General features: G+C 38.6%; 1 protein-coding gene across 1 annotated transcript; it reads left to right on the top strand.

Moving 5' to 3' along the window:
• The first annotated feature begins 1,841 nt into the window (after positions 1 to 1,841).
• DCP2 (decapping mRNA 2) lies at positions 1,842 to 19,993 on the top strand. Its single transcript, XM_067315164.1, has 11 exons — positions 1,842 to 1,956; positions 8,107 to 8,258; positions 9,531 to 9,658; positions 10,055 to 10,153; positions 13,443 to 13,595; positions 15,296 to 15,408; positions 15,516 to 15,623; positions 16,445 to 16,568; positions 17,147 to 17,248; positions 18,944 to 18,995; positions 19,741 to 19,993. Exons 1-11 carry the CDS (start codon positions 1,904 to 1,906, stop codon positions 19,902 to 19,904), a joined length of 1,248 nt encoding a protein of 415 aa, XP_067171265.1. The 5' UTR covers positions 1,842 to 1,903; the 3' UTR covers positions 19,905 to 19,993.
• The last annotated feature ends 4,921 nt before the right edge of the window (positions 19,994 to 24,914 follow it).

The following is a 24,914-nucleotide window of genomic DNA, read 5'->3' as shown; positions in this document are numbered from 1 at the left end:
GTCCCTGTGTCTAGCAGTATTAGGGTTTTATTAGTGCTTGACTTCCCTTCCTCTGTCAAAGTACTTGTGTGAGTAGTGTGAGCCACCCGTCATCTCAAATACTGCAGCAAAAGAGTGGGGCAAATGTCATTGTGTGTCATACTGTTGTGCGGTGTTTGCCGAAGAGAGGCACCAATATATGCAAATCTGCTTCTTCTACTAGGATTGTGCTCCAAAGTATTCTTGCGATACTGCTCCTTCCATACGTATTTGAATGCCCTTCTCTTGTACTTGTGGGGGTATCATGGATTCTTTTTCCTTCTTTCAACTTTGGAAAGTTGCATTTTCTGGGATTTTTTTTTTTCTTTGCTAGGTTAGTTTTCTTCTGAAAAGATTGAAAGATGAATTGGGGAGTTGAATTGGCTTAGTATAAGGCCTGGTGGAATGCCAGAGATAGAGCAGCAGAGGGAAGGATAAAGTCAGACTTCCCCCTTCTGGAGGTAATCTTAGTAAGTCATAAAAGTAAATTCACCCAAACAATTAAGCCACTCTGGGCTGGTGCTGCCAGCTTCCCATCTTCCTCCTGGTTGTCCATTCTTATCCTCTCTCCTCTGCTAATCTCAACATATCTGATTCTGCTAGTTCAGGTAGCTAAACTAGTAGAAAACTATTCACCGTTTCTTACAGCGGGTTTCCTGCCAGGAAGGAAATGCAGCAGCAGCAGTGTTAATTAGATTGGTGTGGAAGCAGAGTCTGAGAGCACTTGGGCACTTTGAGGAACGGAGTGGGGTGGGAGCATCACAGGGACGCACAGATGGATGCAGCTTTTTCAAAGGGGAATGTTTAGAGACAGGAGTACCATGGCCGCCAAGGGAGCAAGGCTGGGAAATAAGCTTTAAATATACACTTTTAATTGAAATCAAAGGCAACAACAGCTATTGGCTTACAGCTGCTGCAGCTGAAGTGGCTCCCTAAGAGAGGGCTGTATCCTCATTACCATTCATGCAACTTCTCTGAAAAGCGCAGCGGACACCCTCTGGTGGCGGTAACTGCAACAGAAATCATTTTCCATGAATGTAAACTGAGAGACGTTTTTGTTTGGTATGTATTTCTTGTCCTCTGGTCTTGACTAGAGTTAAAAATACTTGCTGTGCTTATGGTTATTTACAGTGTAAGGTTTAAACATCTCCAATCATTAAACTTTATGACTTTAGCATAAAGTCTTTATGGTAATGAAAATAAATATTAGAAATGCAATACTTGATGTTTTGCATCATCTGTTTAAAGCCCGTAAGTTGTCAAATGCTTTTTTTTCCCCCATCCAAAGTGAATTTGAGATGAGAAGAGTGAAGCAAAGGCAGGCTTCAAAGAAGTTTACTTCTCCATGCACAGCTGCGGAACTCACAGAGGGGCCCGAGGAGGTAAAACCGTTTAATGAGGAGAGTTTGGTGCTCGGCGCAGCAGCCCGGGCACCCAACGCAAAAGCTGCGGCCCTGCACAAAGCCCCTGGGAAGGTGAAGGACGAGCCCCGGGGGCGCAGCCGGCGCGGGGCCTGCCTGAGCGGCCCCGAAAGCCTCCTCCCCGCCCAGCGGGGCCGAGGTGGCAGCGACGCGGCTACCCGGGGTTGCCGCCCCCGCGCGCAAGGCGCATTAGGAGCACTGCGGCGCCGATTGGCTCGCTCCCACCATCGCCTGATTGGTCCTGTACCCCAATAACTCCTGAGCTGATTGGCTCTGCTTTTGGAGCCGCGTTGCCCCCCATGGGGGCCCCCCCCCCCGGTGCTGCGCGCACGCGGGGATTGGTGCAGCGGGCTGTCGCTCTCCCCTCTCCTCGACTCGCTCCGCACTGGGCGGGCACCGCGTAGTCCCGCCGTCGCCGCGCTGTGGATCGGGCTCCGTCGCGTCGGGATGAGCCTCGTTTCCCCATGGAGACCAAACGGGCCGAGATCCCCAGCAGCGTCTTGGACGACCTGTGCAGGTAGCTCTGGGCCGCCCCGCGCGGGCAGAACCGGGCCCGCCTCCCACCGGGCAGCCCCGGCGGGGCAGCGCCTCCTCCCCTCCCCCTCTCCCCGCGGCGGCGGCGCCCCCTCCCATGGTGCCCCGGGCGCGCGGCCGTTGCGGGAGGAGGGGGCGTGCGCGCGCCAACCACCCCTTCCCCGCGGCGGCAGCGCGGCCGGCTCAGGTTGTTCGGGGCTTTTTGGAGCTCTTCTTGGATGAGACTGGACGTGGAGGGAGGCGGTCCGGGAGCCCCGAGAAGGAAGGGGCGTTGGGGCTCCTGCGGCGGCCGCGAGGTGGAAGCGGCGTCGGTGCTGCCGGAGCAGCCTCTCGCTGTGCTCGCGGGCCGTGTCGGTGCCCCGCACGGCTTCTTGGCACAAGGTGCCGCCGCGTAAGAAGCCTGTTGAAAGCTATCCTGGCAGGGCGGAGAAGGTACCTGCTTCTTTGTAGTCTGCACCGTAGTCGAAAAGCGATGTAGGGCTAAATTAGCAGTGCGGAAGAAATCGGGGGCAGAGGAAAGGGTTGGAGTGGCAGAGGATGCTTCATGTTTTTCTTCCAGTGTTTCGAGGTTCAAGTTTACGCTGTTTGGCCAGGGAAGTAAAACTGCATCGGCAACGTTTGTGTGAGTGAGAGGAGAGTTGTAAGTGCAAGGTTGATACGGTGCGTGTTGTGGTGAGTTAATGTCATGTGTATAGTTCAAAAGTTTGGTTTGGTTGATAGGGGTTGGTGGGGAGTCCTTTCTGCTGATTTACCTCTGCTAGGAAAGAGTGCTCGGGTGAGATGGAAAAAAGGGGTCAGGGAACACCCATCACTCCAAAATTGTTTTCTCTCGTTTGCTGATCCTTTTAGAATGAATAGTCAGTTTTTCTCATCCTAAAGGCTACACATTTAAGTTTTCATAGTGCCCTAAGACACAGAAGCTTTGTTTTTTGGGGGGATGTTAAAGAATGTTGGACTGAAGCTGTCTAGAGTTGATAGCTTAGCATAACTTGCTTAGCATTAGTAGCTAAATTTGCTGAAGCCTTAGGCCACAAGCTGTGAACTCTCTCCTAGCTATTACCTAGTTATTTAAAAGAGGGCCCCAGAGCTGGTTCAAGCTGGAAAGATAAAGAAGTTGCAACCGAGAGTAAAAGCTGCAGCCTTGAAAATAGGATAAGAAGCAGCCCGCTAGAGACAGTGAAGGAGCCCTATGAAGACGGGGAAGACCCCAGATCTAAATATTACTGTTGGTCTGAACTATTGCATGAGGGGTGGGGAACTTAGATTGTAAGGGTATAATTGCCCAGGAATTTCTTTGTTCAGGGTCCCTCTCCGGAGGCCCCCAGCCTGAGCTGTAATTATTGCATGCATGTCATTAAAACTTATTTCATTCCGATCTGACTTCAAACTTCTGCGGGAACCTAGGCTCGGACCCTGTTATGGTGACCGGTGAGCTTAATTTTCCGTAACAGGGCTTTTTTTTTTTTCTTATGATCTCAATCTCTGATCATCATTAATGCTGTCTTTTGGACTTTCTAATTCATCTGTATCATCCCCGGAATTTGATGCCTAAAACTGGATGTGGTATATCACACAAAATAATCATTGTGTCTTATTACATGGAAAGGACCTCTCTGAAGTATTTATGTGCAATGGAAAATGGTTGCCAGAGATGAAGGATAGTCCACTTACCTGGAATTACCAGTTTCAGATGAATGAGAGTGCTTACAATTGAGAATACCACAGAAAACTAGAACTGTTCAGCACATTACTGTTTCATTTTGTGTCTAATGCAAGAGTCAGAGTTTGTAGTACATGAGTATTAATTTTAGTTCTGTAAATCTGGCCACTGAAACATGTTTGTGAATCTATTGTGTTTCTTTGAGCTCCCTAAAGAGACCCCCCAGAGATGGGGCTTTTCTTTTAGATGCCTGCTTGCATATGAAGAATGAATTAAGACTATTCCAGAGAATCAGGAGGAGGAATTCCAATACTTCTAGAACTGAAATAGCCAGCCTATTAGTGTGACTTCTGTGGAGAAGCTGGTGGAAGGACCAGGCTTGGTCCCACTGTCTATGTAATGGTGTTTCTTTGAACTGCTGTCATATTCTACCTTTAAATTGCTGTTTTGTCTTGTAATTGCATGAATCTACTGGTGTGACTTTAATTAAAAAAAAAAAAAAAAGCCACAGAGTGGTAGGTTAGGGGCTTGACTTTCATTAGTGCTGACAGATCAGCCCTGTATCAGTTGTATTAATTACCCTGCTTTGGACATGGACAGAGCAACTGAAAGGAGTGGCACAATTGGCCTTTGATGCTTTGGCAAGGAGAGAAAGTGGAGAAGTCAGAGGACCTTATAGGCCTTGGCTCAAGGGAGATGAGTAATTAAGGAAGTGGAAGACCAGTGCTGGTGCACTTGGGGTGGTTGACTGTAAATGGAATATTAGAAGATCTGTTACTTCTGCATTCTTCAGGCTTTGTATGATGTGGAAATTTTAGTAGAAGGAGCTTTGCAAGTTTTCGTCCTTAGTTATTGAGCTTACATTAGACTTAACATCATTTTTAACACAACCCACGGTGATTTTTGTTGTTAATCCTGCTGGCAAATGAACCTTCAATATTTAAAGTATTATGATAATTTCAGTGGAATAAAAGCTTTGGAAGGTTACAGGACCCTTAGAAAATCTCTGCTATTTCTATATGGACTGTACCAGTGTGTCAACTAAAAATCTGAATAACTTGTTGAATGTTTAGGAGTGGCAAAAATGTATATTTCTTCTATCAAGCTAAAAAGAGAAAAATTTTTGCTCTCAAGTCAAGCTTGCCCAGTAGTTTAGGATTTTGTGTGTGTGTGAATATATATATATATATATATATATATATATATATATATAAAAACACAAAACACAGCCACTCTCTTTGTGTATCTTGAGAGTGTCAGAGTATCTTTCAGACTTGTGCTGTCTTTGGACAGGAATATTTTCCTTTCATCTGAAGCAAAAGGCTTGGATTTTCTGTAGAAAAGTGTCTATTTGTTAAATGCAGAGCACTATTGTGTCAAGAGATGCCATCAACTTAAGTACCTTTGCCTATATTTGCTGTTGACCTGCTTGGCATCTGATACTTTTCCCTGTGACAAAAAGACCACTGTGAGCTGTTGTAGAGGTAGTCAATGTAACACACTGCTGAATTAAAATGCATTTAGATTTTTTTTTTTTTAAGCCAAATCACTTTCCTTTGATCCCACACAGAGGCCAGTCAAAGAGGTTCATGTACAGGTCCTCAGATCATTTGCACCTGTGCCACCTAATTCAGCCAATTAGTCTAAATAATAATTCCACTGTTCAGGGCAGGGCAGCTACAGCTAGTTTAGTGCCTGCAGGTAATTCTTGTGGCTGTTGCCAGCACCAAAGGCACCTCAGCTGATTCTTTAATTTTGTATGACCTGAGGGGTGGGTGTGATATATTTTTATTATTTTATTTTTATTATTGTGGGTTATAGATTCTAAGTTCTTGTGCGCTGTGCAGGATGACTGTGAATTTCTTCTCGTATCAAACAATTTTGGTCTCAAATTACCAAATACCATTAAATTGTATGGTTAATTGGGCCAAATCTCCAACTTTTTATTCTCTGAAGTGGCTTGAAGCAAATTAATTTTGAAATATATAAACTTACTCTGTAGGAAGGCCTAAATTATGTTCTTAGGCAGGGTTTATGGCCTAACGTTACTAATTAGGCTACTGTATTTATAAGGTGTGGTTTGCAGCATTTCTGTGATGATGTTTTTTGCTGGGGGTAAAGGTTGGCAATTTAGTAGCAACTATAGCATTTAGCACCAAACTAAGTGTTTAATTGAAAAAGGGAAATTATTACACTGATTTCTTGTGTAGAAGAAAACGATATCTCAGGCTCAATGTGTACCTGTGGATGTTCTCTCTGATATTAATTACCATCAGTGTTTGCCCAGGCTGTCAGCAGTGGAATATATAATAATTTCATGCAGGTTATAGTTAAGCTTAAATGTGGTGGGATTCTTATTGCATGTTACTGAAAGTTCTCTTGCATGTTGGGCTTATTAAATCAAGTAGATCAGATGAAGGGCTTTCAGACTCTAGGCTTTGTTTCCCATGTGGAACTTACCCGTTACTGTAGGTAACATTTATGCTAAGTTCTGAGTCAAACATTCATAGCTGTGAGTTCACAAAATCTAGTACTGAAATTATATTGCATTGAGGCCCATAACAAGGAACCAGTATAAGCTAGCTCCTAAAAATAAACATTTTTCAACTGTAGGAAGTAATAAGTAGTCTTTTATATTCCATTTCAGAGATCTGTGTGAGAATCGAGTATAGGTGGTGGTGACTATTGTTAAATGTTTTAATTGCAAAGCCATTCTCTGAAGGATAACAAAAATAAGATTAAAAAACACTAGTCTAATGTCACTTGCAATGAAACTTTTTAAAGCTATATCACAGCTTTTACCTGCTAGTAAACTAAAATAAGACATTTCTGCACCTTAATTCTTATTCAGAGGGTGAAATGTTACTTGTCAGGTTGTAAAAACAAGTCACGAGCTAAAGCCAGGTATAGAATGTCTTTGAGTGGCTGTAGAGTTCCTCTTAGGCTGTTTTAGAATTACAGAAGGCTAAGATAATTCTAGTTTTGGCCAATTTGTATGTATGCTTCAATAGCAGGACTGCTCTGACCCCTTTTGTTAACTAACAAGTCTTATGCGCACAGTAATTTTTCATCATGCTGTCTTGCTGCTGAATTATACTCTGTGACTGCTAAATAAATAAGTGGAGCTGCAGAGTCTTAATGTAGCATCTTATTGCAGAGTCTTAATTTAGGATTTGGGCTGCTTGACCCTACTTTCTCTTTTCTTTCCCTTACTTTCTTACTCTTGCCTCATCTTTTAACTTTAGGAAGTACAAACTGGAGGTACCTGTTATTAGCAATTCAGTCCCTCTTTTGAGATTCAGGTACCACAAGTGACTTAAAAGTTAACTTTTTGATTCATAAGTAGCATTCTTAATTGGTTTTGTTCATATTATTCTTAAGCCTAATGCTGGCATGCTCTTGTTCTTCTTTGGTACTGCTTCTGCATACTACATCTTCAACTTCTTGATCACCTGCAGTGCTGGGACAAGGAAGCATTGTCAGCTAGTTATAAAATATATAAAAAAATATATTTTTATACCTTTGAGGTACAGCAGCCTTATATATAAGGGTTGCTTCGAGTAGTAATAGAGCCTTAAAAATGGGAAGCAGTGTGGGGGGTATTGCTTATTGAAAATTGGCAAGTAGGAAAAGTTACTTGTGAAAGTGAATAAGGTTATTTATACTTGTAAAATTTTAACTAAAGACATCTTAAATGGTTCTATTTCCAGCAACAATATTATGCACTTGTGGGACTTGCTGAAGTTAGAAGAGCTCTGGCAAATGGTTTAAGTTCAATAGGGTGGATGACCTTTACACTTCTAAAAAAAAGCACTGTTGATCTTAAAAAAAAAAAAAAAAAAAAAAAAAAACTTGAATAAAAAGAACTATTATACAGTGCTACTTCTCAAATATACATCTCTGGAAGTCTCACCTTTTTGTGTTCATATCTGAAGTAGTGGGCAAGAAGCATAAAATAGACTTGAAAAATAAACCAGTTTTCCACTTGCTACTTCAGACTGAGGAAATGAATAAGATCATATTGCCAGAATTAAATAAACTTTAAATTTTATGGAAATTAATATTTTACTGTGGTGTTAAGTGGAAAAAATACATGGATGTGTTTTAACTTGTGCCCGGAAGAAATATATTGGAATTCACAGAAATTTTTTTACTGGGCATTTAAAAATTGTTTCGTTTTTGTAATATAGACATTTACATAGACTGTCTTCACCTTTTTTGTTTTCACAACAGTTAAATTTCTTAGTTTCTTGTAATCAAGTTTTGGGAGAGAAAGAACCTCATGACCCATTTTCCTTACTAACTTTAAAAGCTGTATCTTTCACATGAAAACTTTTTGCTGTGCAGACACCAGGAAGATCTGTTGCTCTGCACTTGTAGATTAGGAAAACTGCAGCTGTAGTACATTTTCATTGTTAGGTTTATTTAAATCGATAGATTTGTCTAATCTTATTTTTCTTTCTTTCCTGGCAGCCGATTTATTTTGCACATTCCAAGTGAAGAGAGAGACAATGCAATCAGAGTATGTTTTCAGATTGAACTCGCCCATTGGTTTTACTTGGATTTCTACATGCAAAACACACCAGGATTACCTCAGTGTGGGATAAGAGACTTCGCTAAAGCTGATATCCTTTTTATTACTGTAAATGTTTTCAGACTCTGTGGATAAAGTGCAAACTGCATATTGTTAGTGAAACTTTGTATCTTGTACTTGCAACAGGAAAATGGCTGTTCCTGTCCTAGTGATTATCTGCTAGACATGATTTTTAACTTTTCAGTACTCCCATAATTTTGTGGCTTCTGCAAAAGAGATGTTTCTCTTGCTGCTTAGGAACTACGGAAAGCAAGGAAGATTTTTCATTTTTCCTCATGGCTGCAGGTTGGCAGACTGAGTGGGTTTCACATGAGCTGTTAGAACTCTTCAGGGTATGCGCTCTACTTATTTAAAGTCTTTCATTGCAACCCCTGGTGTGAGTGTAGCTAGAGATGATGCGCGTTCCCTGATGGGAAATGGTATGTATTTGTTGGGAGTTCTGGCAGTTGCTGCAGGATTCTTCTAGAAGCCATTCTGTTGATAGAGGAGAGGATGCATTTTTACTGTACTCATATGGCTGTCTTCTGCCAGGCCTGACGCTTAATGAAAAAAAGCAGAACTTACATGATCTATGCCTTGTTGGAGAAAAACTTGTCAAGTAAATTTCATACCAACATCCAGCCAGTGTTTTTGTTTAACCTTTTCCCATACATTTTTGACATGGAACTGGAGTATTGGTTCTAACCTTCATAATAATATCATCTGTGGTTTCACTATCCAAAATAATTCCATGTCAGTTTGAATATCAGAGACTTAGTTTGGAAGGGTGACAGTATTTATTTTAGCAAAAAACTGTAAAAATGTTTTTTTTCTGTCAGTGGATACTATGTAGGTTTTTTAATTAATTTGAGGTAGACTTTTAAATTATAACAGTATTTTTCAGACCAAAGCAGTTCCTCTAGTGCTTGTAGGCAGCACAGGAAAAATAGTGTAATAGATGATACTTGTTCATTACATCTTTTCCTTTCTGGCTTACATTTGCCAGAAGTGTTGTTTCTGCTGTAGTGTTTGTTTTTAAATATAGTACTGAAGAGTAATTTTTATTGGTATCATCTTTGGTGTTTTGATAAGATTTTTTTTAAGGACTTGTAGATTTGCTTTCAAAGTTCTGGAGTTATAAATGTTGTTTGTGTTTTCTCTGCGTGGTGAGAATCTGTAATACTCTTTACTTCAGAGAGAATGTATCTGAAAAGCACTCTGGGGAGGAAGTGGTTATTGTAAATGTTGAGTGGGTATCTTTGTATGACTGCATGTGATTGGAAACTGGATAAATAAATTTAGCATCCTTAACATGCTGCTCTACTCTTCAATCACTGCCCTTTTTTACTGCCTCAAGGTGAAGATGTACAAAAGGTTTTAGATGAGTGGAAGGAATATAAAATGGGAGTGCCAACCTATGGTGCAATTATTCTTGATGAGACACTTGAAAATGTAAGTAGGAAAATAATGGTGAGGGACTAGCGGGACACATGGAGTGTGTGCTGGCGAAAGTAATCTTTTTGTAATTCACTTTTGTCATCTTAAAAAAAATTGAGGCAATTCAGATTCACAAAAACCTGACAAATATGACTCTGTTGAAGTGTGTACAGGAATATAATATGTGAGTAAAATATGGGAGACGGGGTACGCTTTTGCTTTCTTTCCTACTCATTTTTTTTTTCCTCTAGAACACAGAAAACTTTATCAGAAAGCTGTAGTGGTAATGAAACTTAAGGATTGGTTCCTTCCTCCAGTGAAAAATTTCTTTGTGGGGTTAAAGGAAAGAGGTTTCCTAGAAATTGATTAGAATAGTGGGTGTTTGACAGTTGCATTCCTTGTATTCTGCAGGTTCTTTTGGTCCAGGGCTATTTAGCAAAGTCTGGTTGGGGATTTCCAAAAGGGAAGGTAAATAAAGAAGAGGCTCCTCATGACTGTGCTGCTAGAGAGGTAAGTTCTGTTTGATTCTCTTAAATTGAAATTTTCTTTTAAGATAAATGAAATCTTGCTGAGAGCAGGATATATATTTGTTAGATAATAAGACGTTTTAGTTAGGTATCTGTATATGAAAGGTAAAATAACTTGTCTATTCTTGATGGACTCTTCTGCTGTAACTTTTAGTTGTTTTCTGATTTGCTAGTTATGATTATCAAGGTTTTCTTTATCTGGTTTAAAATCACAGGACTTTGATGTTTTTGATTGCCTTGCACTGACTTGCTAAGTTAAGTGAACACTAGTTTTAAAGTTCTATTCTATATCAGTCAACTTTTAAGTATTATTTTTGGTGTTTGTGAACATTTGGCTGCTCTGTGCCTTTTGGAATGTTAATTGCAAGAGCCACCAGAACTATAAGATACTAGAAGAGTGGGAATTGAGCCTAGGTAAGATGGGCTATGTGAAGTTGATGGAGGTTGTAGAAGGTTATGTAAAACCTGCAAAGAACTTTATTTTATTTTTATAGTCTACTTGCCATATACAGTGATTCTTGTTCCTGTATCACTGAACAATTTAAAATAATCTATGGGATTTATTGCTGCAGGAAACCTGAAATTTATACTAGAATTGTATACTAAAAAATAGACTGTATATTCTTATATACAGTCTATTTTAGGATGGGAGCTGGGACAGAGCCAGAAGGCAATGAAGACCACAGTTAAACTGCATGGCTGGGCAAAGATCAGGCCTACCACTTTTCCATCCCTCCTCCCCCATCTGCCCACCGAAGTCACGACTGAAATATTTTTATCATTCATCACTTTTACATTTCAAGAGTCCATGAACAGCATATGCAACTGGGATGGCATCTTCTGAAAGGAAACTGTAAATTCAAGAGCCTAGGCACAGAAAAGAGCTGGACTCTAGATCTGGACTTACTGTTCTACAACAATCAACTTTGTAACTGTTTCCATCTAACTCTGCCATTTTATTCCTGCTTATGAACAAAGAGAGAATTTACATTTTCCAACCAAAGCCTGGAGACCCCAGATTGAGTCCTTTTTTTTTCTTCCAAAAAACTATGCACAATTCAAGCCCTATCACATTAAAATGAAAACTCACTTAAGACAGAAGAAAACCATTCTTTTCTTCGACACAGTCTGATATATAACCAGAATGTTACTGGTTATAAACTCAGTGTTCCTGTAACTGAAAGTCTCATAATACACCTAGAATTGAGAAAGAATTAAGTTGATGAAGGAAAGTAGTAAGATGTGTTATTTTTCTTCTTGACTGGACTGAGTGAGCATCTGAGAAGTCATGGGTTTTCTTCCAGTGTGTATGTGTTGAAAATACATGAATGAAAAATTCCTTATTTCTGACTTCCTGAGGATGCTTTCTACAGCCTTCAGCTATTTAATAGGGACTTGGAAAAGCAAAATCAAGTATTTCATCTTAACAGTGCATTATAACATGCAGTAGTCAGATGTGAAGTGAACTTTCCTGTGATCCCTTACTGATTTCAGAGTGTAGAACATTGTTTATATAGTATTGTATGACTCACCAAAGAGTAAAATACCTGAGCTATAGATACAGTGGACTGTCATTGCATAACTCAAGGGTTGGGAAAGATGAGCAGAAAGTCAATAAAGTTAACTTTATTATTCAGTGCATATCTTTCCTTCACCCATAAAAGAGCGTATTGAGTTCAGCTTTTACTAGGCAGGTGCTATTAGGTTTGGTCTGAAGGACTGCAGCATGAAGGGAGAGGAGACCATAAAAATGTGGACCGCAACACAGTGGACAGGGGCTTATTGAAAGCTGCCATAACTAGTTTGGGAAGGGATAATGTGAAATATCCCTTTCCCTTTACTTTGTGTCATGCTAGCAACAGCCTTAATGTAGGCACAGTGATACTGGCAAAAACCCTTTTGATGGTGTTTTTCATTTGGAGAATTGCTTTAAATTACACGAATGAACAACACTCTTGCTATGAACTGTCTCCTCCAAGACAGACTGCTACTGTGGCAAACCTGGCAAATTCTTCTAAGCTTAGATACTGCTAGAAATTGGCATGACCATAATATCTGTGCTTAAGTCTTTTAACTGCTTCCACTCGAGTCGGCACATGTCTGAAACCACAAACTGCATCTGTGTGACACTGTACATGGTCTAATTTAAGACAACTTCACTGGGCAGTACGAACACGGTTCAGTAGTATTTCAGATGTTGAGGGCAAAGCAACAATGAATGGATTATTCTCTTGGTGAGATGAATATCTACACTGAATTCAATTGAACCATCTGGAAAGATCCTTTAGGAAGGGAAAACACTGGTTATAGTAATAAGATTAAGTATGAGAGGAAAAGTGTATCTTCTCTTAATTGAAGAAGCATGTTTTTTGTGGGTTTCTTGTGTTTTTTCTTTTTTTTTTTTTAAACTGCTTTTAATGTAGTTATATGGGAGGATGGTTTGTTTTCTGTTTTTATGAGAGGGGTTGTATGTACTAATTTGAAGACTAACTAATCAATTATTTGCTTTTTATTAATGGTATCTTTTTCTTATTTGTGCTTAATTTCCTCTCCATTTTGGAAATGAAACTTGTAACCATCTTTTGCTGCAAACATAGACCATAAAATATTCTAAAAAATGTTCTTTTGAAACATCATTGTCTTTCTAGTAATCTCCCGCAGGTATAACACTTCCGTGTTTTCTTGAGATTAGCAGACAATGCAGTTTTAAATATGACTGTTATCAGTGTTAATGTCCGGCTTGAATTTAGTAGTCAAAGTAATTCTACCCTATTGCTGGGTTTTATTCTGAACTTGAAAAGGGTTATATATCTTGAGGGTAGGAGGTTCATAAGGTAGAAAGATCATTTGAATGAAGAGAAAAATTGAGCTGTAAATAAAACTTACTAGAATTTGCAGATGTTTGTATTTTAGATCTAATATATTAGCTTTTGCTGGGAATTAGACTTCCATGCATCCAGCAGCATGAAGGACCAGCTAGAGACTCACCATTCATATTAGTGAATTGATACATGAAAGTGTGATAAGGTTGTTTCAATTATTTATTTATTTATTTATTATTACAGGTCTTTCTGTCTTAAAGAAATGTGAAGTGCATAGGATCTTAAATATCCTTTCAATTAATAGATGTATGTCTGTGTAAAAGTTTGGTTTTTGTCAGCCATGGCCTGCTTTCCTGGGTAGATCTGAAAACTAGTCATGCCTTCCCTCATGATAGGTTTTGAAACGATAAATCTTTATGTACACACTCGTATCGTCTATATACCTCTCAGGTGTTTGAAGAAACTGGGTTTGACATAAAAGATTATATCTGCAAGGAAGAATACATTGAGCTGCGAATTAATGATCAGTTAGCACGGCTGTACATCATTCCAGGAGTTCCAAAGAACACAAAATTCAACCCCAAAACTAGAAGGGAAATTCGGGTATGTATTGGTTTGTTTAATTGTGAGGGTGCTTTGTTGTGGAGGTTGGGTGTGTTTTGTCACTACCAGATGTGATGAATGTTTCAAATAAATGGCAACTCATCACCGTAGGGTCTTACCAACTTCTTGCAACTCTGATTCAAAGACTGATACTTGACCACTTATCCGACATCTCCATTCCTTGTGAAAACAACATTAGAACATGCAGGCAAACAATAATTCTCCCTTTCTTTTCACCTAAGTGGTGTATGCATTAATCTTTTCATGTTATTCCTATCTATAACTGCATATATAACTGTTCATGTTCTTCTGAAGATAAAATTATTTATTGATGCTATGCAAACCCCTACATATTAGAAGAGGGAACTAAGTATTGTGTGCTTTCTCTCATAGCTAATACAGTCTGGACTTAGTGAATGTGATGTGTGAAAGAGGAGGTTGGGGAGGGGGCACATGATGGGAGTGACCTATTTGCGGTGGTCTTTGTACCATTAGGCTTTTAAAAGGTATTGTGAAAGGGAGAAGCAAATACTCAAGTGTCAGAATTGCTGGAAAGTTTGTTACTGTGAGTGACCCACATCACCTTTGAAATCTGGATATTCTTCTAGGGCTGCAATTCGCTTTAAAACAACGATCCCCATATTTTTATGCACATGGTGCCACTGAACAGGGTATCAGGCTTCAAAATGGGAAAAGGTGCTAGTGGTTGACTGGACAGGAATCTCATTTTTTGGCATTAAAGACTTGTTTTACAGTAGTAGGGTAGCATGCAACTCTGAACTCCAGTAATACAATTTTAATACCAAATGAAAGAGTGGGAACTGCTAATTTTTTTAAAAAGTACAGTAACTTTCTCCATTTCTCTTCACCCCTATGCACATGGTCAATGTTATGTAGAGTTCTTACCACAATGGGTTGTTGTCTCCATGCTGAAGCACTTTCTTCATCTGATCTAATTCAACCTGGCATGTCATTTTTTTTTTAATTCTTGTAGAATTGTTCTAGAAACTCATTCAGCTTGTAACTTCTTTTGAATTTATTTATCTTACCTGGAGCTGGGTTTTGGGGCTAGCTTCATTAATATAAAAGCTTATATGGATTTTTATGCATTTTCAGAATTCTTGATTTCTCCCCGTATTCCACAAAGTATAATGCTAGTTAAAACTGTAATGTAAAAATCCTTCTAACACAGATTCTGTCCTCGTCCCGTGTTTTTTTTTTTCTTTTGTAACAGAAGCTGAAATGTATTCTGCAAACTAAGTTCTCTTGTTTTTGATGTTTTTTGAACTAGTATTGGTTATCTGTTTTTGGCTGCACTTTACAAATTGCAAGAACAGTAGTGGCTTTGAAAGTTACTTAAAGTTTCTGCCTGATTATTGTGGCGAGTGCATGGTGATTTGTTATGGTTTTGGGGTTTTTTTTTTTTGAAAACCTTATTCAAAATTTCATTATTGGAAAATACATTTTGTATTTTAGATGATATATCTTACAATGAATATCTGCTGTAGCAACCATTATTGTGTAGTTGCAGTCAGAAGAATAACTTGTCATTAATCAGCCTTATGTGGAAAACTTGGTTTTAGTCTGTTAATTCAAGTCTTTTGTTACAGTTTTTAATTAAAGAAAATAATTGTGGATGGTGTGCACTTGTAAAATTTTCTAATGCTACAACAGTGTGGTGTTTTTTTTCTGTTTTTTAGAATATCGAATGGTTTTCCATCGACAAATTACCATGCCACAGGAATGACATGACCCCAAAGTCCAAGCTAGGTTTGGCACCTAACAAATTTTTTATGGCCATTCCCTTCATCAGGTATGTTCAAGATGAGCCAAATACTAGGGCAGTACCTTTCAGAAGACTTTAATTTCTTTAGACTTGTTTTAGTAAGTGAATCTTGTTGACCTTCTGCTTGGTCACAGGCCATTGAGGGAATGGCTTTCTCAAAGGAATGGAGATTCCTCGGATAGCGACAATGGATTTTCATCTGCTGGGAGCACACCCTCTAAGCTTAACATGGAAAAAGCGAGGTAAGATCCAGGTCAGTTTAACACCCCTATCTATAGCCTTTCTATCAAACATTGGTTATACAAAGCTGATCATCCTTTCTTTCTGAGTATTCCTGTTTCAGGAATAGAATGGGTTAATAAGATTACAGGAATATCTCAGAGGATTCTAGATAGGTTAGAAGGTTAATTACTGTCTTGATGTGCCTTTTTGGGGAGGCGGTGTGTGAATTCTCAATCGTGCCAGAACTGAGATAATTTATTGAGTCCTATCTATAGGAATCCAAAAAACAAGCTAGAATGAGTAGATAACTTTGTTCAATGCTTTGGCACTTCCATAAGAGAAATAAGGCTTTTGAAAGAGGTAGTAGTACTGTAAAGTAATTTCAGAAGTAGCTAGATAAAACCTACATTAAAATGAGAGGAGTATTGAAAAACAGTCTAAAATCAATCAGAGTGAAACCTTTCAAGAATACTGGAAGGGGTCGGTAGGGGAACAAGTGCTACTGTTTTCTTGTCTCAGCCAAGCTAAAAATGTAGAGCACGTCTTCAAACCTGGATTCCTATGGGGGAGGCTACGCTCCAGTAATTCGGGTGAGTTGAGCACTGACCACTGATGTATTAAAGATGCTAAGGTGGGTACAGCCTACTGTCTGCACAGAGCACGGGCATCCTGCCAGCAGGCAAATTAAAGTTGGGTGAATGAAGTGAGCATCATTATGGTTTTAACACTTCAGCTTGTTTTCCAGGTTGTTCTGGAGGGGCAGAAAACTTTAATATATTTCTGTTCTTCTACTAATGCCCTTGAAGTTGTGTTGTAAATTCTTTTTCTTTTCATGTGCTAGATCCAAACTTCGCTGTAGTCAGCAGGTGTTTGCAGATGGCTTTTCAGGAGAGCAGTGGGTAAAGCCAAAACAGCTGCAGAAGCCATATAATCATCCTGAGATGTCTGAAGTTTTAAAAATAAAGGTATGTTACATTTTCCAGGCAAACATGTTATCTGGACTATTTAAAATAGATGTCTTGGCTCATCATTCCACCTTGGAACTAAAGAATTTTGTCTCCATAACATGCAAAACAAAAACATGCAAAAAAAAAAAAAAAACCTGCAGGGAATTCTCAGACTTGCTTGGTATTGACATTGGAGGGGGTGGGTATCAGGCAGTAGCTGTGGTGTTTCAGATATGCGCAGCAGTTGGCAGTCACCCTTTGGGTGTCCTTCACATACCTCTTTGAAGTTGTTTGCATACCACTAGTATGTGCGTATCAGTGTGTGGGAACTTACTGCATTGTATTTATTGTATAGCGATGTGTCTGTAATAGTGCAAGAGACTGCGTAAAAGCTGATAACTTTTTGTAACCTGGGTGCATGTTGCTTTGTTAATTTCTGTGTGCTTCAGTTTGTCTACAAAAATATTGTTTAAATGTTTTGAGGTCTTGGGAGGTAAGTTAAGTTAATAAGTAGGAAGTGTCACAGTGCAGTGATGCTCAATGCTGCCATTTAAACTCTTGTCTCTACTACTTTTTGGATGTAATGACTGAGTCAGAACTTGAGGGGCAATGGCAGAAAGCAATATCAAGACACTCCCAGCCAAAAGAAGCGAACAAATGGAGTCCACAGTCAACCAGCTAAGCAAAACCACACCTTGGTAAGAAATGTGTAGTGGCTGTCTCATTTATCAGGTTCCAGTAATAGCTAGAGTGCATATCTATCAAAAGTATATTTGAACAGAATATTCAGTAGGTATGTTGTAGGAATATGACATTTCTTAACTTATATGCATATACATCTATAGGTGAGCATACTAAACCTTATTAAGTTAGCAGTTTGGAAATAAGGCTTATTTTAGTAGATGAGAATTTCATCAGCCCTTTCAGTAGACAATCCTTCTGCAGCTTTCCATGTTCCTGTCAGGTAATAGCTTACTATAGTATGTCACAATAAGTCAATGTATACATTATATAATACATTAATATGTCAGACATGTATTATCTTAAGTATCAAGGTTTTTTTATGCAACAGTTAGCTAAGAAACTATAAAGCATATGCTTAGTTATTTCCCTCCTCTCTGGCATGAGTTTTGAGATACAAACTAGACTTTTGACTTGTATGCCAGAATCTCATAGGCTTTATTCAGCAATTTGTGAATTCCAGTATGACATTCTTGTTTTCTTACCTCTTGTTTGTTGTAACTGGCCTTGCCCCCAAAGTTCTGCTGCCTGGGAGAACTCACTGAGTTGCTTTTTTAATATCTTTGATTCCTCCCCCACTGTTCTTTATAGTTCTCTAATTCTGCTCAATTGGCTTTTGTGCAGCAACTGAGCCCCAAGCTCAACTGCATGGAGAACTGCTTGTCCAGGGTTTAACTTTTCTTATTTGTTGGCTGTAAGCTAGACTCTTCTTATTCTGGCTGGTAATTCTTACCTTCTTTCTCATTTTCATGTAAAAATGCAGAAACCATAAACTCTCATCCTTGTGAAATCATTTTTGTAGAAAGCAACGGTTAAGCTGCATTTGGGTCTGAGAGTAGAAGAATGAAAAGCTGGAGGATTGACTTCCCAGAAATGTTGTGGCCTTATAGAAAAGGCTGTATTTTATGATGGTGGGAGTCTGTAGGATCTTTATAGAAACGAGTAGAACTGTTAATACTCCACAGTTACTGTGCAAGCTCTTTATAGACTTGGCTAAATATTTCTGTGTTGTTTTGTTTGTGTTTTCATGATTATTGATCTTTTAGTTTAAACACTTCATTTCCCAGGAATATTTTCTAACATAATTTGGAGGCCGGGAAGCTCTTAATTTTAATGGAGTGCACAGGGTCATACTTTTGTTTGTATACCTATGGAGGCACACCTGGGGCTAGCACATAATTCTTTCTTGGAGATGTTTAAGTTTCTGTCTTTAATGCATTGTAATCTAAGTGGCAGTAGCTGCCTGTTTGCAAACACTCTACCCCCAGCTTTTCAGGGCAGGCAGATTTAAGAATAGGCATATGCATGTGCCATTTTGCTTCCACATCATCATATGTAAGCCCTTTCTGGCTTAAAACATTTAGAAAATGCTCAAAATTTCTCCTTAAAAGCCTGCATCTTAAAAATGGTTGGCTGACTCACAAGACTGTGTGCTTCTGAAACACTCGGGTGGAATTGGAGTGTGCTTATTAGATAAAGCAGCATCACAGAACTCATGTTCTGCATTATAAGTGACATAATTCCCACATCAGGAAGCGTGTCAAAGCAAATGTAACCAGCATGCCTCTTAGCTGACACTTCAACAATACCCCCAAGAACATAAATGCAATTTTCTAATTAAGTGTGTAATGTGTGGTCATTCTCTTAACTAGAAATGTGAAAAAAGGCTTAATCCAAGAAGACTTCAAGATAACTTTGAAACAGGCAAGTACACTCTGAATTTCCATCCAGTGTCATGCATTTAGGGCTGAAGACACTAGATGATGTTTGTTCTTTGTTGTTTTTTGTTTTTGTTTTTTTTCCCCCTTGTATGACAGCCTGCCAAATGTTATGAAGCCTTATTTTTCCAAGGAAGTCTTTTTTTGTTTTTTGTTTTTTTATCAACTTTGTGTGGTTTTGCAATTCTTCTCTTTAATTGTGAAACCTGTCCAATTTCACCATGTTGCTGGGCAAAAATAACTGAGGGTTGATTCAGAAAATAGCATCTGAATCAACACAATGCTGGTAATTAAGTATTAGTTCAAGGCTTTCTGTCCTGCTAGTCATAATACTTCCTGCCCTCTGCAGTTGCTCTTGGACTAGTCTGGATTAACCAGGGCTTCTTGAGTGTTTTCAGAGTTTTTTACTTCTGTTCGGGAAATAGAGCCACATTTATTTCCTTCTTACTAAGATGTGATTTGCAAATCAGAAACCTGTGGGTAAAATTGGCTATGGAAAGTGTCTCCAGATTGCCATGAGTTTTGTTCTAGCCACTAGATGCCTGGTAAATATGGCTGTTTGACTTACCTTTTCAGCTTATGACCAGACACAGACTTTGTTGTAAATGTTAATTGAATATGCATTTCATGTATAGCTTTGTAGACTTAAATACTGTCATTGATCCACTTATTGCTAACTAGCTGTTTAAAATTTGTTCCATGCCTTTTTTTTTTTCTCTCTCTTTAAGCAGATGCAGCATATGAGATGTGTTGCTCCAGTGAAGACCCACTGCTAGAACATGGAGAGGGACACTCTGTGGCATGCAATGGCCATTACAAATTTGCGTTCTCATCAAGAGCTTTCTTGAGCTTCAAGTTTGACCATGATGCCATAATGAAAAGTTTTGACCTCTGACAGCAAACTTGTTAAGAACAAAAATCAGCCTTGCCTGTTGCAATTGAGTGGGTTTCTAATCCAGCCTTACTCTTTCTCAGGAGGTTTTTTTTGGGGGGGGGGGGCAGGGGAGGGAAGGAGAAATGATTTGCGTGTGTGTGTGTGTGTGCACGCACGTTTTGTCTTTTTTTTTTAATGCAATGCAGGGACTGACTGATGGCTTGGAAGGGTCTGTTCTCTTTGCAGTATGGGAGTGGCATAGTGAAATGTTGCACTTTAAATGCAGTATTGCCTTTGTCCACAAAAGTACCTTTCCAGTGTTCAGTTCACTAGTTCCTAGCTGTGCATTAGAGGGCATTCTTTTTTTTCCTTGTTTTTTTTAACCTGCTCTGTGTTTTTTAGATTTTTTTTTTTTAAACTGTTGACAGTATACCAGCTTGCTAAACTTTTAACTGGTCTATTGTAAAGTTGTTGGAATTGTTAAGTCTTCATTTTCTAGTACATTGCAATATTATGGCAGTGGCAATGAAACTGAATCTCAGAGGATTCCTATGTCTGTCCTAGTAGTTTCGAAACCCTGAGTTGCACATTTCAAACATAGCTTCAACCCTTCATTCTTTTTCTTTTCTGTTTTTTTGCCCCAAAATATCTTCCCTCCTTCACAGTGAAAGTTACTTTTCATTGGCCAGCAATTGGTAACCCTTGCAGTCAAATCTATAGCGTTTTGCCTTCTTGTACCTACTCTGCTTCTGTCTTCGGTGAGGATGCACAAACTGGGTAGAACTTGGCCTTTTGAAATGTCTAGCCTCAGTTCTAAGAACTGTCCCCAGCTGGGGAGAAGTTACAAAGTTTTGTGTTACCTAATTACAGCTGCTTTCAAAAAAGGAAAGTTTAAACTTTTTTTTCCTGGGGGAGGTTACTTGTGTAGCATTTGTATCGAATGTAAATAAGCCTCTGTGGATCTTGCTGAGAGAGGAAGAAGGCAGGTGCATGGACAATAGAAACACTGTGTGACACTAAATGGCTTTTAATCAGGCTTGCAATAACTATTCTAAGAATGCCGATTATTATATTCTATGCTGTTGTCCTTCTAGATCTCTAGTGTAGCGTGTGTTCTGTATATATCCAATAGTATTGAATTGCACTTGCAACTAGCATTTGAATGATGTAGCCTCAGTCATTTTCAGCTACAACACTTTCTTAATAACAGTATCAAAGATGTGAGGGGAAAAAAAAGTAGCAGTAGGAGTTGAGGTGACAAACTGTAAGTATTAAATCTGTTCTTCATGATTCAAATTAAGGCGTTTTGAATACATGCTTTGCAGTTGGGAAAAATGTGCTCCTCATTTGTCACAGCAGCTTGTAACAAAAGCGTCTTGTCCCAGATCTTAAAATGGACTTTTCTATAAAATAAGGGTGAGTGAGCAAATGATAATTTGACAGGTTGAATGAACTGAGCCCTCTTCTCTCATCAGAGTGTATGTTCATGCATTGAGTCTTTACACAGCTCATGGGGTATCCAAAAAAATCTCACAATCCTGGTCTTCCTTCAACTACCCTACATCATCTATTGCCTAGTTTTTTTTTTTTCTCTCAAAAAATGGCTTTAGAACTAGCTTCTGGTTTATTTATCTGCTTGGCACCAGCTGATTTGGGACTTTTAATGCTGTAGCACTTTTGGCTGTGGGAAGCCTGAACTTCTGTATCAGTTAACAGGAGAAACAGATTGCGGCATTTCCTCCCCCTGGAGAACAAGAGTCCTGAGGGCCTTGTTGTTCAAGAGTAAGTTGTGAAATAGCTCATTTTAGCTTTGTTTTACCTTGTAAAAAGAATAGTATTCAAAGGCTGTTCAAAACAGTAAATGGGTAAGTAAGTAGAGCAACTGAGAGGGTGAGATAATGCTGGAGGATGTTATGTTATTCAGCTCCAGGTGAAAACTAACTTTTAGTTTCTTTTTTAGTGCAAGTAGTTGATTTCCCAGCAAAAGTGCCTTTACTCATGGCAAGGCAGAAGTTTGTATTCATATCTCTAGGCTGCTGCTGCTGCCTATGGAGTTAACAAGCCTCTCCTAAGGCATAATTAAATAGCAAACTGTGGAAATCTTTAATAAGTAAGTTGACTTTTCAGATAAATTACTGTTATCTCATGCTCTGTGAAATAAGGAGACAGTTGATGAAACTGTGTAAACTTTGAACTTGTAACTTCAACTGAACTATTGACATATTAAATCATGTCACAGATGGAGGCAGTCTTTAAAATGAAGCAAATGTGTCCTATGAATAGGAGATGCTGGCTCTCCTCTGCATTCACTGGGTCTTTCTTTTCTTCTTAATGAAGGTTTGGGTCAGTATAAAAGAAACTGGTTGCTTCATTAAGCCCAAAGTGGGGCTTATAGATATGTCATGGTTTTAGTAAATCCAGCCTTAACGTGAATTGCAAATAAATGTGATGATTAAATATGCAATAACTTTTACTACTTTGTGTAAGGGTACAGTTTCTTGTGTTAGCATTGCTTTCTGCTGTCTCTGTAAGGTTTCTAAAGCAATGCAAGTGTGGTGGTGTCATGTGATCTACCTTAGGCTCCATGGTGTGCTGCACTGTGAATGTTTTGGATTGTCTACTCTCACTAGTTTATGTTCTTATTTCACCATCATTTTATAATTAAGTAAGTGAAGTGTAGTTCCAAGTTTAGGAGTACATTTTACATGAATTTCTGTAAAACAGTGGAAAAAATAAGTGGGTAATGGAATTAAATTTGGTTTTTGTGTTTTTTTTTTAATTTCATAGGTGTGGGGGATAGATACAGAGAAACAAGGGTCACTGTTTGCATGTTAGAGCTGATCTCAAGATACTTGAAGCATAAACATTGCTCTATTTATGCTTGGAGCTAAAACAAGTCAGAATGCTTGCCTGTAAGGGGGTTATTCAAATTGTGAATGGTCATCTATCAGTCAGTCTCCTTGAAATTAAAGAATTAATAAAATGACTAAATGTTTAACAAAAAAAAACCAACAAACGTGGGTCCTGAGAGTCCAGACTATTAGGTTGCAGTTTCTAGTACCACGTAACCTCCCTGTGTTAGTAGTGCAAGATTTCTAGCATCTCTCTTTTCCAGAATGCTTTGAACTCTGAAGAGTGATCTGCCTGATCATGTTATGTACGGTCTGTGCTGAAATATTAACTTCAACTCCTTGATGTGTGTGCATGCTTTTGAAAGCAGCTGTCTTGTATGGTCTGAAGTCTGGAAGAAAGTGGTACTAGGAAGAAGCAGGGAAATAGCTTTATTTATTGCACAATCAAAGTATTTTTTTAACATAATGTAAATTTTTTTTTAGACCAAACTTACATAAATAGTGTTTATTAAAATTTTGGGCCTCATCACTGTTCCAGGCTTCTTTGCTGTGCTCCAAAGTTCCTGTGATTTATTTTGCAGAGTTGAGAACAATATGTTTGCTGTGGTCTTGCTTTTACATGCTTGTGGCTGTTAAATATGTAATAGTTCCTTTTAAAAACAAAGCAGGCTTTGCAACCTGGCTACTCAGATTGTGAGTTCATAGAGGAAATTATTTTTCCAACTCTTGTACTTACTCAACATAGTAAGCTTGCTCTTGGTGATTTGTAGTATATAGCAGCACTCATATCCCTCTGGTGTGAAGAGCAAGAGTCTACATTAAGAATCCCAGCTCTAATATCCTGTGGTACAGAATAGTACTGCTGGTCTGTGGGTGACTGGCTTTCCAGTTGTTGGGTCCGTGGGCTTTTTAATTTTCAGCTACCTGTTTTTTTATAAATTCTGAACAACAGTTTTTTTCAGAAGTTAAAATCAGGTGCCTTCATCTTGTAAATTAGGAGGTTACTCTATACACATTTTAGGAAGCTCAAAACTATTGAAAACTGGTAGAATAGCCTCTCATTGATTTAAAAGTACTTTCTCTACTTAAAGAAATTAAGACTTGCACTGTAAATGTTAAAGAATCTGGTGCTTATACATGACTTCATACTAATTTAAGATTGCCTTTGTTATTACAGTATTTCAGCTTTTGAAACAACCAAAATTATTTAAGATGTGGTAAGTTTCTACAAACTAACTGAAGGTGCTTTTACAGTAAATTAGGCCTGGAAATGTCACTACTCTTGCATACTCTTGTTTTTGTTCTTATGCATTTGTAGCAATAGTCTAGTTCAAGAATGAAAGTAGTGGGCTAACTAACTGCTAGGATTTGCACTGTTCTTAATACTGTACATACGCACTGATAGGGGATGCAGTAGTAGGATTTGTGCTGTGTGTGCATTTTCACTGTTTCAAGTAGGTTGTGAACCTAAAGCAAGACAGTACATGTAGCAATTACACTGGCCATATTCAGGATCATACCAAGAGGAAGGATCTGGATTAGTAGGAGTACATTAAAATTAAATGCTTGGGTTTTAACTTGTCTTTTTATTGGAAATGTTAGGTTAAAGTAGACTATTGTATAGATTTGACTTTACAGAAACACCTATTCTCATGCTTAGAGTTCTCACCTGTGGGTACTTCTGGGAAGGAAGTATAAGTGACTGCAATTCATTCTTCAATACTAGCAGAATAAAAGGAAGCATGCTGACCTACAGTTACTTAAAAGTAATTGTCAGAAAGCTTCACAGGGTACAGAATATTTAAATTTGAATAGGTCCACCATGAACTTTATCTGTATATTTGTTCAAAAGATAAGTATTTTGTCATTCTTAAACACTTCAATTGTTGATCAGAACTATTTTTCATTTTGTTTCCATTATGGGTTCAATATGCTTAAGAAAATAGTTATAGCTCATGAAGTGTTAGTTGTTTTTAAAACAAGTATTTATACCTTTTAAAGACACAGATCCTACAACCTCAGTTCCCTACAACACATGTTCCACTATGAGAAAACTTTACTTTGAATAAAATGTTTTAAGCATGTTTAAGTAAAACTAGTAAATGAGGAAGATGATCCATTTATTCCTACTCGTTGGGTACACATTTATGTTATGCAGGAAAGTATATAAAATCGCATG

Source organism: Apteryx mantelli, chromosome Z (genome assembly GCF_036417845.1).
Source record: "Apteryx mantelli isolate bAptMan1 chromosome Z, bAptMan1.hap1, whole genome shotgun sequence".
Lineage (NCBI taxonomy): Eukaryota > Metazoa > Chordata > Aves > Apterygiformes > Apterygidae > Apteryx > Apteryx mantelli.
Note: the sequence above shows the minus strand (reverse complement) of the source record. Positions and strands in the feature narration are given on the sequence as shown.